This window comes from Etheostoma spectabile, chromosome 5 (assembly GCF_008692095.1).
Source record: "Etheostoma spectabile isolate EspeVRDwgs_2016 chromosome 5, UIUC_Espe_1.0, whole genome shotgun sequence".
NCBI lineage: Eukaryota > Metazoa > Chordata > Actinopteri > Perciformes > Percidae > Etheostoma > Etheostoma spectabile.
In genome coordinates, this window is record NC_045737.1 from 31054287 (window position 1) to 31067980 (window position 13694).

Consider the following 13694-nt stretch of genomic DNA (forward strand, 5'->3'; position numbering starts at 1 on the left):
TATTATTATTATTATTATTATTATTATTATTGTAAAGCATTCATTTGGCCAACTAAATTTCAAGTTTTTCTTTTGAATATGAATAACAGCTTAACGCAAGTGATGTTTGATGCTGTGGTCTTGTTATGTCTCACTGCTCAGCTACACTAAAGAGAAAAGATACACAAAGATTCAGAGGAACTTTAACTGTGGATAGATCTTCGTTAGTAGTGAAGTTGTCAGCCCGAAGTATTTGTATAATCTTTAAATGGATAAAAAGGCTTTTGGTTTGTTAACACGTGTACTGTTTTGGCTTTTAAAGTTTTACTAGGTAATGAGGAACTTTATTGGCTTGCTTGCTTTCTAAGTTGGTTAGTGTTACATTAAGTTCAGTACTGGAAATGAGAATAAACTGGGAGGTAATGTAACTGCGCTTCAGTGTATGCCGTGCTCTGCGTTGTGCGGTACTGTCCCAGCAGCAGAATAAACCCATTTCCAGATTGAGACGTGTGTGTCTGTGGTGAGTGGCTGAGTGGTTTCTCTCATGGTGTGCACTGGAAACAATCTTTCAGACCAGTCTATTTTACAAACCAGGACGTCGTCATCTGTCGCCGGCCAGCAACAAGACCAGAGTCATTCTGAAATGTTGTAACAATAGTTGAACAGCTATGAAGATGATTAAATGTAACCCTGAGCCTGAGGTCAGGTTACCAGGCCTTCGCTGAGCCAACATGCTCCCTGTAATGTGTCTGTCGTGCTGAGCCTGAAAATGTTTTGATAGATTTCCTTTTCTCGACCAAAGCCCAACTAATCTGTAAGTGGTGTTAAGGGGAAAACTCCAGCAACGCACGGCTCGTTTCATACATGAGGGTTTGATGTATTACACAGGCGCATTTAATGAACACTCTCTTCGGATTAGACGGTACAGTGTGGGTGCCATCCCCCCATGCTGCTTAAAGCTTCTGTTAGGGTATGGTGATAGGTGTACCTTAATGCATGTGTCCCGTTACAGTGGGGGTCCATTTGTGGTAAACATAATATTCAATTTAACAGGCGTTTATAGCCAGTTTCAATCTTGTTGCCAAAGTGTGTGTGTGTGTGTGTTAAGTACACAAGAGCTGAAATACTCATTTCAGAAATCTTTATTTGCTGTAATTTCACTTCATTAAAAATATAAGTCGACAGAGAAAGTGAGGGTCCATAATCTAAATTACTTCAATGTGCTAATAAGTACAAATACATTTCCCATCACACAGCTCAATAATACATGTTAGCTTCAAAATGACACAAACAACAAAATTGACACACAAACTGACAACTTATGCTGCTGACTAAATCATATCACATTGTTAAACGTGGCTGAGCAGGATGACTACGTAACCCCCGACAGCGTCTAATGCTCAGGTTCACAGTTAAAGAAAGATGTGAGGCCATGACATAGTACATGGCTCTCCATATGAAATATATACTAATAAAGGAGAACTTACTAATATGAGTTAAGACCTGAGTTCTGCTGACAGTTGCAAAGCAAGGAGTTTTTGGTAATATGTTTTTAATCTAAATACACACAAACACCCTATGAAGATGAACCGTTGGAGCATTTCACACATTTAAAAAAACAATTCACTTGAAGTTGCATTCAAACTACATTTAGCTAAATCTTGAATGTAAACAAAGATATTGCACATGCATATTGTGTCCTTGGGCAAGACACTGAACCAGAGTTACACCGTGTGTGGTTGTGGTGTGTGTGTGTGTGTGTGTGTGTGTGTGTTGTGTGTGTGTGTGTGGTGTGTGTGTGTGTGTGTGTAATAAAAGCGCTTTGAGCAGTCATTAGAAAACTAGAAATGTGCTATATAACAGTCCATTTACATTCCTAGTCCATTAACGTGTTTAGTTCCTAAAACAAAGATGCGAAGCTAATGCTAAGGTCAGTCTCTCTGGGAAGGATGCCACTGGCTGGTTGACTGTCCCCAGAGATCCTCCACATGAGTTCAATGTTTGCTGTAGATTATAATATGTCTAATGTTCCCCTGCTGGCCCTCTTTGATCCTTCAGGCCGACCCCTGCAGCACAACGAAGAACATTTATTTACAATACATTAGTCATTCACAAAGACAATTGGTGTCCTTTAAAAGGTTGTATTTTCCTAATTTTGTTTTCTTTAATTAAGGCATTAAGATCGATTTCCAAAATGTTTAATCCTTTATCAACTTTAGCATGGGTGTGTAAACTTATGCAAGCCACTGTAGTTTAATAACATGCTCAAATAGGCTGCTCCACTGCAAATTTGAAAACTCGTATAATGTACAGTAGGTGATACAGGTCCTCACATCGGTAAACAAATGGTGATTGGAGATTTGATGGTGTGTGTGGAGTAAGAGACTGGTTCCAGGTAACCTTGACGCTGAAATAATTAAGACATCCCTGTTATGATAGAAAGTTATTTTAAAGATTAATAAAGGGCATCACAAATATTGGATGGCTGTAAATGAAGGGTTGGTTTTAAAAGTTTAGAAGAATGAAATGATTTTTGGCAGCACAGTTCAGGGCTGTCTGGCTGAAGTCGGTGCTCCAGGTTCCAGACCCCCCCCCCCCAACTATTTTCAGCGTTATGAATGATATAAATAACTGCGCAATATCCTCGGAGTGTGCATCCTGTTTCTCTCCGCTGGGCTGTGAGCTTGGACTTTGCTGCAGCTGTTTCAAATCTCCTCTCTATCATTTTTCTTCTAAAACATCAATCAGGGCCTCACTCTTCATCACTCTGCTGCCCCCCCCCCTGCCCCCCCCCCCCATGCTGCTTAAAGCTTCTGTTAGGGTATGGTGATAGGTGTACCTTAATGCATGTGTCCCGTTACAGTGGGGGTCCATTTGTGGTAAACATAATATTCAATTTAACAGGCGTTTATAGCCAGTTTCAATCTTGTTGCCAAAGTGTGTGTGTGTGTGTGTTAAGTACACAAGAGCTGAAATACTCATTTCAGAAATCTTTATTTGCTGTAATTTCACTTCATTAAAAATATAAGTCGACAGAGAAAGTGAGGGTCCATAATCTAAATTACTTCAATGTGCTAATAGTACAAATACATTTCCCATCACACAGCTCAATAATACATGTTAGCTTCAAATGACACAAACAACAAAATTGACACACAAACTGACAACTTATGCTGCTGACTAAATCATATCACATTGTTAAACGTGGCTGAGCAGGATGACTACGTAACCCCCGACAGCGTCTAATGCTCAGGTTCACAGTTAAAGAAAGATGTGAGGCCATGACATAGTACATGGCTCTCCATATGAAATATATACTAATAAGGAGAACTTACTAATATGAGTTAAGACCTGAGTTCTGCTGACAGTTGCAAAGCAAGGAGTTTTTGGTAATATGTTTTTAATCTAAATACACACAAACACCCTATGAAGATGAACCGTTGGAGCATTTCACACATTTAAAAAAACAATTCACTTTATTTCACCGTTTCACATTGTTGCCTGCTGAGTAAAAAGTTACCAAAACCCATAGTTGAGATTTATCGTATTACACAATGCAAAGTAAACATTCACATTTTTAATAAAATATAAAAAAAAATGTACAGTAAAAATATGAATTCCCCAATTGTCAGAATTCTCTGTTAAAATGCAAATTATGGCTTTTTAAGAAGCTTTTAAGAAGAAAGCCAATGTGGTCCCGCTCGAGTGTGTAGTCTCTATCAACCTCTGAGTTTCTACTCAAAAATATGACTGATGCAAACTGGGAAAGGCAAAAACATTTTTAAAGATTCTGACTACGAAGTATGGACCTGCAGACCTTCAGTGTGGACACGCTCTACTGTTCGGAGGGTGAAACAACACCACCCTGATCAGGCTCGGAGGTCTTTAACAATCGCACGTGCACAATCTGTTTCACGTGATCATGATGACAGGGTTGTAGAAAAATGACACATGATGGTGAAAAGAGCAGCGAGACAGAGTGTCCACAGGACAAAGTCTAAAGCTGCGGTTTGGAACTAAAAAAAGTCACTTATACCCAGCAGCCACTGCTCACAGGTACTATAAAAAGGTTCATGTCTGTCATTATTTACCTATAGTTTGCAGGGCCGGTGGGGGTGGGGGGGGTGGACAGCTCTGTCACAGGTTAATGGTTCCTGCTCAAATGTGTGTTCATGTTCGCTAGTTGCTTTACATCCACATGGAGAACACACAGGGGTAGGGGTGTGTGTGTGTGTGTGTGAGAGAGAGAGAGAGAGTGTACGCTGTGAGCCTGCCTGCACACTACTGAAGCTCACATTAACCCTTGTGTTGTCCTCCCGGGTCAAAAAGATGAACAGTTGTTAATTTTTTGACATTTTTCAATGCATTATTTTTGTTTCACTACCACTAGTTTTACACTACTTTTTAAGAATCAATGGTCAATAATCCTCATTTGTATTGACTTATACCTAATATTTGAGTTAATAAAGCAGAAATTATGAATTATTTTGACTAATAGATGAGATCAGAGGATGTTGAGTGGATGAGTTTGGTCAGGATACTGATTTGAAACCATTTCAATTTTCACCCAAAATTCAATGAAAGTGGTTGATTGTATTTGCAGAGCGTTGCATGGAATCTATCCTTTTTTTGTGGTAATTTGGTTAAAAAGAACGCCGTACTTCTGATATAGACATTTTTAAAAGGGGTCAAATTTGACCCGAGGACACCAGGAGGGTTAAGCATTGACGTCTTTTGCGTTTCCCCGTCAGTGACTGCACACTGCTACATGTACGTGGTTGGAGTGAGAACATCCTACACTCTGCTGCGCCGCTGAGCTCTGCGAGCGGGCGTGCCTTCAGCTTTTCTCCTCTTCTGAGCGGAGCGCAGGCTCTTCTCTTCGTCCTCCTCGGCTTTCTGAACTCTAGCACTGCGGCGTGTGGATTTAGCCTGGGGGGTGATTATCACTGAAGGAACTGACCTCCCTCTTAAAACTCTCTTTCCAATCACTACAGGCTCCGCCTCTTCTTCGTCCTCTGCTGTCTCTCCCTCCTCATCGGTGTCTAACACTAAACTCAGAGTGTCCAGCTTCTCTGCCGGCTGCTCTTCAGAGCTTAAAGCGTTCCCGTCCTCTGTGTCCTCCTCTTCGTCCTGCTGGTCAGCTGTGACCTCCATCTCGCCTCGTTCTCCCTCCTCATTGTTTTCTCTGTAATCCACTCGCGGTTTTTTCCGCACTGATCTTCGAGGTGAGCCACCAGTCGATTGGTGGACTTCTTCTTCCTCTTCCTGCTGCTGTGTCTGTCCTCCTCCTCTCCTGGATCTCTGTGTTCTGCTCCGCAGAGCTCTGCTTGTTACAGCCGGTGCTTCTTCTTCTTCTTCTTCTTCCTCTGCTGACTTTGTCTCTTCTACCTCAGCTGATGCAGTCTCTTCCACACTGTTGTCCTCCTCCTCGTCCTCCTCAGGCACTACTTCCTTCATCTGCCCTGCATCTCCTACTGCAGACTCTTCCTCAAGCACTTCTTTATCCATTTCCATCCTATTTCCTTCTTCTTCTGCAGCCTCCCCTTTCTCCTCGGGTGCTTCCTGCCTTGCCTCTTCTTCTTTCTGCGCTGAAGCTTCACCCCCATCCTTTTCTTCAGTCTTCTCATCACTGTTGTCTTCCTTCTCATCAACTTTGGCTTCCTCTGCTTGTGTCTCTTTAGCAGGAGCAGCTTCTTCTTCTTCCTCGTCGTCTTCCTTTGTCTGAGGCTGTGTGCGGAATCTTTTGGATTTAAGCCGAGGTGTGGCAGCAGCAGACCTCTTCCCCCCTCTCAGAACTCTCGATTCTACCGCTGGTTCCTCGTCTTCCGTGCTTTTCTCTCCAGCTGCCTCTTCCTCTTGGCTTTTTGTGGTTTTGCTTCTAGTTGTGGCTCTCCCTATATTTTTACCGCTTCTCAGGCCTGTTGTTTCAACACTTGCTGCCTCTTCCTGGTCAGTAACCTTTCCCTCATCTGTATTTGGTGTCTCTTCAGCTTGTTCTCCAGCTGAAGTCTCTCCCTGTCCGTCTCCACATGGCTTAGAAACAGCGGACCTGTCCTCTTCCTCTGCCACAGCTTCTTCTTTTTCCACCTCCACCTCTGGCTGTGTAGCTTCTTCCTTCTCTGCTGCAGCTTCACTCCCGTCTTCTTCAGTCTTCTCATCACTGTTGTCTTCCTTCTCATCAGCTTTGGTTTCCTCTGCTTGTGTCTTTTCAGCAGGAGCATGTTCTTCCTCTTCCTCTGTCTGAGGCTGTGTGCGGACTCTTTTGGGTTTACGTTGAGGTGTGGCAGCAGCAGACCTCCGACCCTTCCTCAGGACTCTTGTTTCGACTTCTGAGCTTGTCTCTCCAGCGGCCTCTTCCTCTCGTCTGTTCGTGGTTCTGCCTCTAGTTGCTTCCTCCTCCTCAGACACACCTTTTTCCTCGCCGTCCTTTGCTGTCTCCAGTGTCTCTCGGGCACTTCCCGTCACTGCAGAAGTCGATTGTTCCCCCTCCGCTGTATCTTGTCTTGGGACTACATCCTCTTGAACATCCGAGCTCTTCCCCTCGTCAGCAGGCTGTCCAACATCTGTGTCCACATCTGCAGCTGTCCCAGCCCTGTGGGCCTGTCCCTCCTCTGAGGCGTCTAGTTGTAAGACAGCTTCCTCTGCCCCAGTCTCCTCTTTGTCTTTGCTCATTCCTGCGTCCATAGTTTCTACTCGTCCAGTTGCATCCCTTTCATCAAGTCTCTTTGCCTGCTGCTGGTCCCCTTCTTCCTGTGTCTCTCTCGCCTCACCTGCTGCAGATTCATCTCCTCCCTCCTCTCCCTCTCCCTCTGGGTGGGTTCTTTTTATTGTTTGTCTTTGGGTGACAGGGATAAGTTTCCTCCCCCCCCTCAGAACCCGGACTTGATCTGTTGATTTCTGACTTTCTGAAGCTGCGACCTCAGCGTTCTCCTGTCTGCTTCTTGTTAGTCTGCTTGTGGCCGTGGCTGGGCCGGCCTGCTTCCTGCTCCTACGGGCTCTGGTTTCTGGGACTGGAGCTTCCTGCTCTTCATCGTTAACACCTTCAGCCTCCTCTTCATCAGTTCCGCCCTCCCCTGGGTCTGCTGTTGGGACTGCTTCCATTTTATCATCCTCTTCCACTGTCACTTTCTCCAGCTCGGTGTTTTCTGTCCCCTCAGGAACATCCTCGTCTGCAATAGCTGCTTCCTCTTTTTGCTCCTCTGCCTCATTAGGAAGAGCTTCCTCTTCTTCCTGGATGTCAGTATGGCTCACAGAGACCCGGGCTGCCCGCTGCTCCTCTTCTCCACTGGGGGGCAGTACAGCTGAGTCCGCGCTGAGTTTGGGTAATGAAGTGTCAGTGTCTCCTCCTTGTACTGAATCCTCTGCAGCTTCCTCTTCAATCACCGCCGCCTCTCCGGTTTCTGCTGGGACAGCTTCTGTTGGGGGGTCCTCGACTGACCCCAGCCCTGTTTCTTCCTCTGCTTCCTCAGCTGATTCCTTTGGTCCCTCTCCCTGGTTCTGGAGCTGTCTCTGCCCCTCCTCCTCTTCTTCTGGCTGCTTCTTGCTTCGTCTTGACCTGCTTTTCGGAGCTTTGGGCGTCTTCCCACCACTCCTCAGAGATCTAGTCACAGTGGCTGCTGCTAGTTCCCCCTCCTCACCCCCCATGGCTGCTTTCCTCTCACCGCACTCTTCCCCTAAGGTCTCCTCCTCCCTGTCTGCATCTCTGGACACACCTCCTGATGGATCTTCTGCTGCCTCTCGTCCTCGTTCTGCCACAGCTTCCCCTTCCTCCACATCAATTTCTGGCTCAACACTTTCCTCTCTTTCAGAGGCAGCTTCCTCAGCCTTTCCCCCTTCCTCAACCTTTCCCCCTTCCTCAACCTTTCCCTCTTCCTCAACCTTTCCCCCTTCCTCAACCTTTCCCTCTTCCTCAACCTTTCCCCCTTCCTCAACCTTTCCCTCTTCCTCAACCTTTTCCTCTCCCTCTTCCTCAACGCTTTCCTCTCCTTCTACATCTGTCTTTTCTTCAGCTGCTTCCTTTGCTGCCTCTTCCTCCTCTGCTCCTGTATCCTCTCCTCCCTTTTGCTCTAGCTCCTGGCTGTGTTTGTGGCCTTTCCTGGATTTACCTTTAGGTGTGTGCGATGCAGACAACGTCTCCCCTGCTCTTGCGGTCACTGCTTCATGTGCGTCCACTTGCTTTTTGCTTCTTGTTGTTTTGCATCTCGGTGTGGCTGTGCTAGTTTTTGTTCCACTTCTTAGAGCTCTGGTCTCAACAACCGGAGCTTCCTCTTCCTCCAAGCTCATCGTCTTGTCCGCCTTGTCTACTTCGGCTGCTGGGGGACTCTCGTCAGCGTCCTCTGGCTCTCCATCTGCAGCCTGCTTCTCCTCCACCTCATCAGGGCCTTTTGCTGCTTCTTCACAAACACCCTCGCTTGTGTTGTCTCTTGTTTCAGGAACCAGTGCTTCCTCTGCTTCACTTTTTTCCTCCTCCACAGATTCTTCTTTTTCAGAATTGTCTTGCTGTTCCTTCTCGGCAGTCTGGGCCTCTACACACGTGTCTGTAATGTCTTCCTCCTTCCCGCCGTTCTCCCCTTCCTGTTGCTTTTCTGCATCAGCACTCTGTCCGTCAGCAGCTGTTTCGTCTGCCTTCTTCACACTGAGATGATGGCAGGTGGTTTTGATGTCCACTAGGATGACAGTGGCTTTCTGGAGCTTGGAGGTTAAAGAGCCAGAGTCATTTTCCTGAGACTCTTCAGCCTGTCGGACAGCTGTTTCTACAACAGCAGCAGTGTCTCTGACAGCTGTTTCCACAGCAACAGTGTTTTCATCTGCATTAGCAGAGACACTGATGGCCTCTCCTTGCTCCGTCTCATCCTTGCTCTCCTCCTCGTTCCCCCCAGTTGAAGTTATAACGTCCCCTGCTGCTTCCTCTGCCTTCGGAATCGTCTCTTCTTCCACAGCACTTAATTCCTTGGTGGATAGCTCTTCTTCTGGCCTGTCAGCCACCTCGTCTTGTTCCTCCACCTGTCCATGTGCTTGCTCCCCCCCGGCCGAAGCTCCTGCTTCTAGCTGAGCTTCTTTTTCTCTCTCAGATCCATGTGTTACGTTTTCACCCTCCTCTTCCTCTGTCAGTGCAGCCCCCATCATGTCCGTCTTCTCTTCATGTGTCAGCTGTTCATCTTCCAGCTTTTTCTCTCTTAATTCCTCCAGCTCAACTGCATCCTCTTTTACTCCTTCTCCAGTTTCAGCTAACTCCTCCACTCCTTCAGGCGAAATGTCATTCTCCTCTGCCACTTTCTCCACCTCTTTCTCTGAGTCGTCACAGACTTTCTGGCGGGGTTTGGTGTATTTGCGTTTGGGTGTGGGCGTGTTCATGACAGTTCTTCTTCTCAACCTTATCCCTCCTTCCTGGGCTGGAGTGTCCTCCTTCACCCCCTCCTGTATATGTGTATTTCTCCGTCGGGGGGTTTTACTCTGTCCAGTTGTTCTTCCTGCTTCACATGGTGACGGACTTACCTCGTGTTGTGGAACTCTTTTTTCCCACTTTTCATCCGTGATCTGAGTTTCCTCCCCCACTTTATCCAGAGTTTCTTCTTCCATGTCTAACTCCAACATTTCTTCAGAGACTGCCGGCGCTGCAGTGTCTTCCTCCACACACTCTTCCTCTATTTCTGATGCCACATTCTCAACTATGATCTGTGAGTCCCGGGCGGTGTTGTTAACATCCTGGGGGGCGTCGGCTTCCAGTGGTGCCTCCTCAGTCGTAGCTGCTGATGTCACATCAGCTGTTTCAGGGTCTTGTGGCTTCAGGACAGCGTCTGGTTGTTCCGACATGGTGGCCGCGGTGTCAACTACATCCTGTCCCTGTTCTTCAGGAGCAACACTGACACCCTGAAAATGAATACAGTGAGGGGTTAGTTACACGTTGCTGTCCTAGTCATGTAGAATAACATGCAGATACCAGTTTGCATATGCACACACCTCCGTCTGCATCGGGTCAGAGACAATCTCCTGCTCCTCTCTCGGGGTTTCTGCTTCAATGTCCTCGATTCTGAAAGATGTTAGATATCAGGTGTTCAGTTGAAAGATCTGATGAATGATTAATGAAAATTAACACACAAACTCCAAGATGCCTGATATCCTGTCGGGCAGAAAAATGATATGTTCCTCCAGATGAGAGCAATGCTCCCACCAAATTTATGAACATCATAGAAATTTAGTTTGAACCCTGACCTTCGTTAGGGGGGTGCTACAAAGCCCACTGGCGTCGTCCCAACCCAGGTCTGATTAATGTGTCAATTTTTTTGTGTTTTCAAGCATCCCAAGCCCCGGAAAATGTGATTGCGCAGCAGAAAAATAATCTTTTCAAAACCAATAGCTTCCTTCTACTTTGAACCATCTGAGGAAGAGTCACAGTGGACCATGATGGCCTACAGATCTCCAGCTATCTCAATGCAGAGGTCATACTGCAAGCATCTAAAATGGAAATTCTTAACCCTCCTGTTGTCCTCGGGCCAAATTTGACCTGTGTTCATAAAGTTTCCATATCAGTAAATTTGGGTTTATTTTAACCCCATTGTCAAAAAAATTTAAATAATATGGATTGTTCCATAAAATGATCAGTTCACCACTTTCATTGAATTTGGGTGTTTTATTCAATTTTATAGCATTTTGGGGGGGGGGGAAATATAAATAACAGAACCCCCAACAAAAACATCTGAAAAAGTGAAAAAAAAATTGGAAAAAAAAGTGATAAATAAGTTGGGAAAAGTGAGAAAAACTTTCGACCAATTTTAGTTTAAATTCTGACCCAGAAAAACCAAACGCTGCAGGTCGACGAGAAGACAACACAAGGGTTAACTTCCTGATATAAATGCACTCATGCGGTTTTCAGGAGAGACATAGTCATAGAACTCCTACAGACCTGATAACCTTTTCCTCCGCGGTCTTCCTCCGTTTTGAGCCACTGCTCCGGCCCCGGGCTGTGAGTGGAACTTCAGCCTCTAAACCTGCTACAATGTCACAAAGTGCATTATTACATTATTATTCAATGTAAGGGAAAGTGTTTTATGACGTAGTAAAATGGTGAAGTGCTCACCTTTGGTAGCGCTCAGGACTGTCACTTCCTCCTGCAAAACAAAAAACCACAGGGATCGTCTTCACACAATTCTTTGTTTCTCAAATTCATGTTTTTCATCTTTTAAGAAGTAATAATTATAATGTACCACGATTTCAACTGTGCATTCCATGGATTCAGCTTCTTTTATTTGAGTGGTGATGGCCTCCATCACCATATCCTTCTCAGTCATCTCAGTGATCACAGGTGATTCCTCTGTGAAGGACAGACTCCTGGACACTGCTGAGGGACACAGGAAGACGTGCACAATGCTTAGATGAGTACACTAAAACAACCATTTGTCAACTGATACTATCTTTGAGCTGTCAAATCAGCAGTCTCTGTCTGTCTGTACCGCTGGGATCCATGGCCTGTATCTTTCTGGCCAAATTGTGCCTCTGGTTGGGTCCACCGATGCTCTCCACCTCCCACAGCAGGTCTGTGTCTCCTGGGTACTGCCTCAGGTACTTCTCACACACTGGGAACAAACAGGAGACTACGTAAAATACTGTTTACACAGCTGACAGGAAGAACAAACCATAAGTTCATATGGATAAGGTGTTCTTGCAGCAGGGTGGACTCCTCTACCTTTATACATGGCTTTGGTGAGGGGGTACCTCAACCCCAGATGGTCTTCTTTGAAACTGAGCACAAAGTCTTCCAGCATCTGCAGGCCGAAGCCTTTCCCACGCTGACATCTCCTCACAAAGATGGAGTCCATCACAGGGAGCTGATAGCTTCTGGTGGCGAACGAATTAGAAAAGCTACCTACGAGGGAAACACAGAGCTCATCATGTCAGAAAGGAGTGGACTGATATCAGCTCTCACACACGGGCTAAATCACGTCTTATCAATTACAGAAATGAACTATCACCTGAGGGTTTGACTGAGTAGAAGCCCACAGCCTCGCCGTTACTCCAGAGGATTTTGGCGTGATCTTTTTCTCCGTGGCAGAGGAAGGGGAGCTCCTCAGAGCTCATCTCTCTGGCTCTATAGACCACACGGTTAAGGATGTACAGAACTATTCTCTCTCCTACTGTCTCCACCTGAAGGAGACACGGAGACACACACGGTACTCTTCATATAATGGCACCCTGCCACATGTTTGAATGTGTTCAAACATGTTTTTGCTTGTTTTATAACAAGATCTTTCATTTAGCACTGAAACACACAGAAGTGCCCTCTGTCATCAACAACACACATTAAAAGGTCCTATGACTCTTTTATATAGACCTTAGTGGTCCCTAATACTGTATCTGAAGTCTCTTTTATATGGACCTTAGTGGTCCCCTAATACTGTATCTGAAGTCTCTCTTATATGGACCTTAGTGGTCCCCTAATACTGTATCTGAAGTCTCTTTTATATAGACCTTAGTGGTCCCTAATACTGTATCTGAAGTCTCTTTTATATAGACCTTAGTGGTCCCTAATACTGTATCTGAAGTCTCTTTTATAGACCTTAGTGGTCCCTAATACTGTATCTGAAGTCTCTTTATATAGACCTTAGTGGTCCCCTAATACTGTATCTGAAGTCTCTTTTATATAGACCTTAGTGGTCCCCTAATACTGTATCTGAAGTCTCTTTATATAGACCATAGTGGTCCCCTAATACTGTATCTGAAGTCTCTTTATATAGACCTTAGTGGTCCCCTAATACTGTATCTGAAGTCTCTTTTATATAGACCATAGTGGTCCCCTAATACTGTATCTGAAGTCTCTTTTATAGACCATAGTGGTCCCTAATACTGTAGTCTCTATGTGTTTTTTTTATTCTGTGGTGTAGTAGTTCTTTCTTTTGTGACTCTGCATTTTGTTTTCCTTTTATCTCGTGATATGTAGGTCTTACATTTCATTCATAAAAGGTCTTAATAATTCTTAAATTTGACTTGTTGAAACCTGCTGGAACCCTGATTAATGATTGAGTTTGATGTCCTCATACCTCCACCGCTCCATCCCGAGCTGGGTCCGCTGTCTTGAGGATGTCGTCCACGGGCCACCACTGGTCCAGCAGGTACAGGGCCACAGCAGTTAGCGGCTCAGTGGGAGAGAAAAGGGCCAGGACCTTCTGCTTATCATTGGATCCGTACAGAGGGACGAAACCCACACTGCATATGTTGATGGTGACCTGAGGAGAGACAGAAGCACATAGTCGTCATCATCCCTGCTGTCATGGCCCTTATTGACAGACACACACTGGTCCAGTAAGGAGGGTTTACCTGGGTGGAGTCAGGGAGGGTGAGGTGTTCAGGTGCATCCGGGTTGCTGTAAAGGAGGTTCTTCATGTAGTTGTGGGCCAGCCGCTCCAGTTCTGTTTGGCTAACATCAGCCAGGAGATCCACAGGGAACTTCATCCCTACACAACCCACAGTAGACAGACAGCAGGTACAACAAACATCAGCCATTACTGTTGGCATCGCTCAAACATTATTCAATCAGTGACAATGGAATTATTCCTTTTTATATGAGTCGAGTACAGATTGAATGAAGCATGTTCACTAATGCGTATTAGTCTGTAACCCCATTTCCTAAGGGGTGCACAGTAAAATGCCTCTGGATGCAATTGCACAGACCTGCCAGTGCTGAGGCAGACCTGACATTTTCAGCCTGGAAATGGGACGAT

The 13694-nt window shown here is 45.4% G+C and overlaps 1 protein-coding gene and 1 long non-coding RNA gene across 7 annotated transcripts in view; one reads left to right on the forward strand and one right to left on the reverse strand.

Annotated features, from left to right (window-relative positions):
• Window positions 1–2: 2 nt before the first annotated feature.
• On the forward strand, window positions 3–483 carry LOC116690147 (uncharacterized). Its single transcript, XR_004332181.1, has 2 exons — window positions 3–228; window positions 260–483. It is a non-coding gene; the product is annotated as an uncharacterized LOC116690147 (long non-coding RNA).
• Window positions 484–3041: 2558 nt separating this feature from the next.
• The window catches only part of LOC116690141 (titin homolog), a 16926-nt gene continuing 6273 nt past the window's right edge, over window positions 3042–13694 (reverse strand). Inside the window, exons 2-12 of one of the 6 annotated variants that reach the window (XM_032516911.1) lie at window positions 13291–13427; window positions 13014–13199; window positions 11949–12120; window positions 11663–11842; window positions 11430–11552; window positions 11184–11314; window positions 11057–11087; window positions 10883–10967; window positions 9940–10009; window positions 7912–9849; window positions 3042–7803 (exon numbers count right to left, since the gene is read on the reverse strand). In XM_032516911.1, coding sequence (XP_032372802.1) covers window positions 4774–7803; window positions 7912–9849; window positions 9940–10009; window positions 10883–10967; window positions 11057–11087; window positions 11184–11314; window positions 11430–11552; window positions 11663–11842; window positions 11949–12120; window positions 13014–13199; window positions 13291–13425 — 6081 coding nt within the window. In that variant the 5' untranslated portion in view covers window positions 13426–13427 and the 3' untranslated portion in view covers window positions 3042–4773. Of the gene's footprint in view, window positions 7816–7911; window positions 9850–9939; window positions 10010–10882; window positions 10971–11056; window positions 11088–11183; window positions 11318–11429; window positions 11553–11662; window positions 11843–11948; window positions 12121–13013; window positions 13200–13290; window positions 13428–13694 lie in introns of those variants that run through there. The other 5 variants (XM_032516907.1, XM_032516909.1, XM_032516910.1 and 2 more) reach the window with 5 other exon arrangements.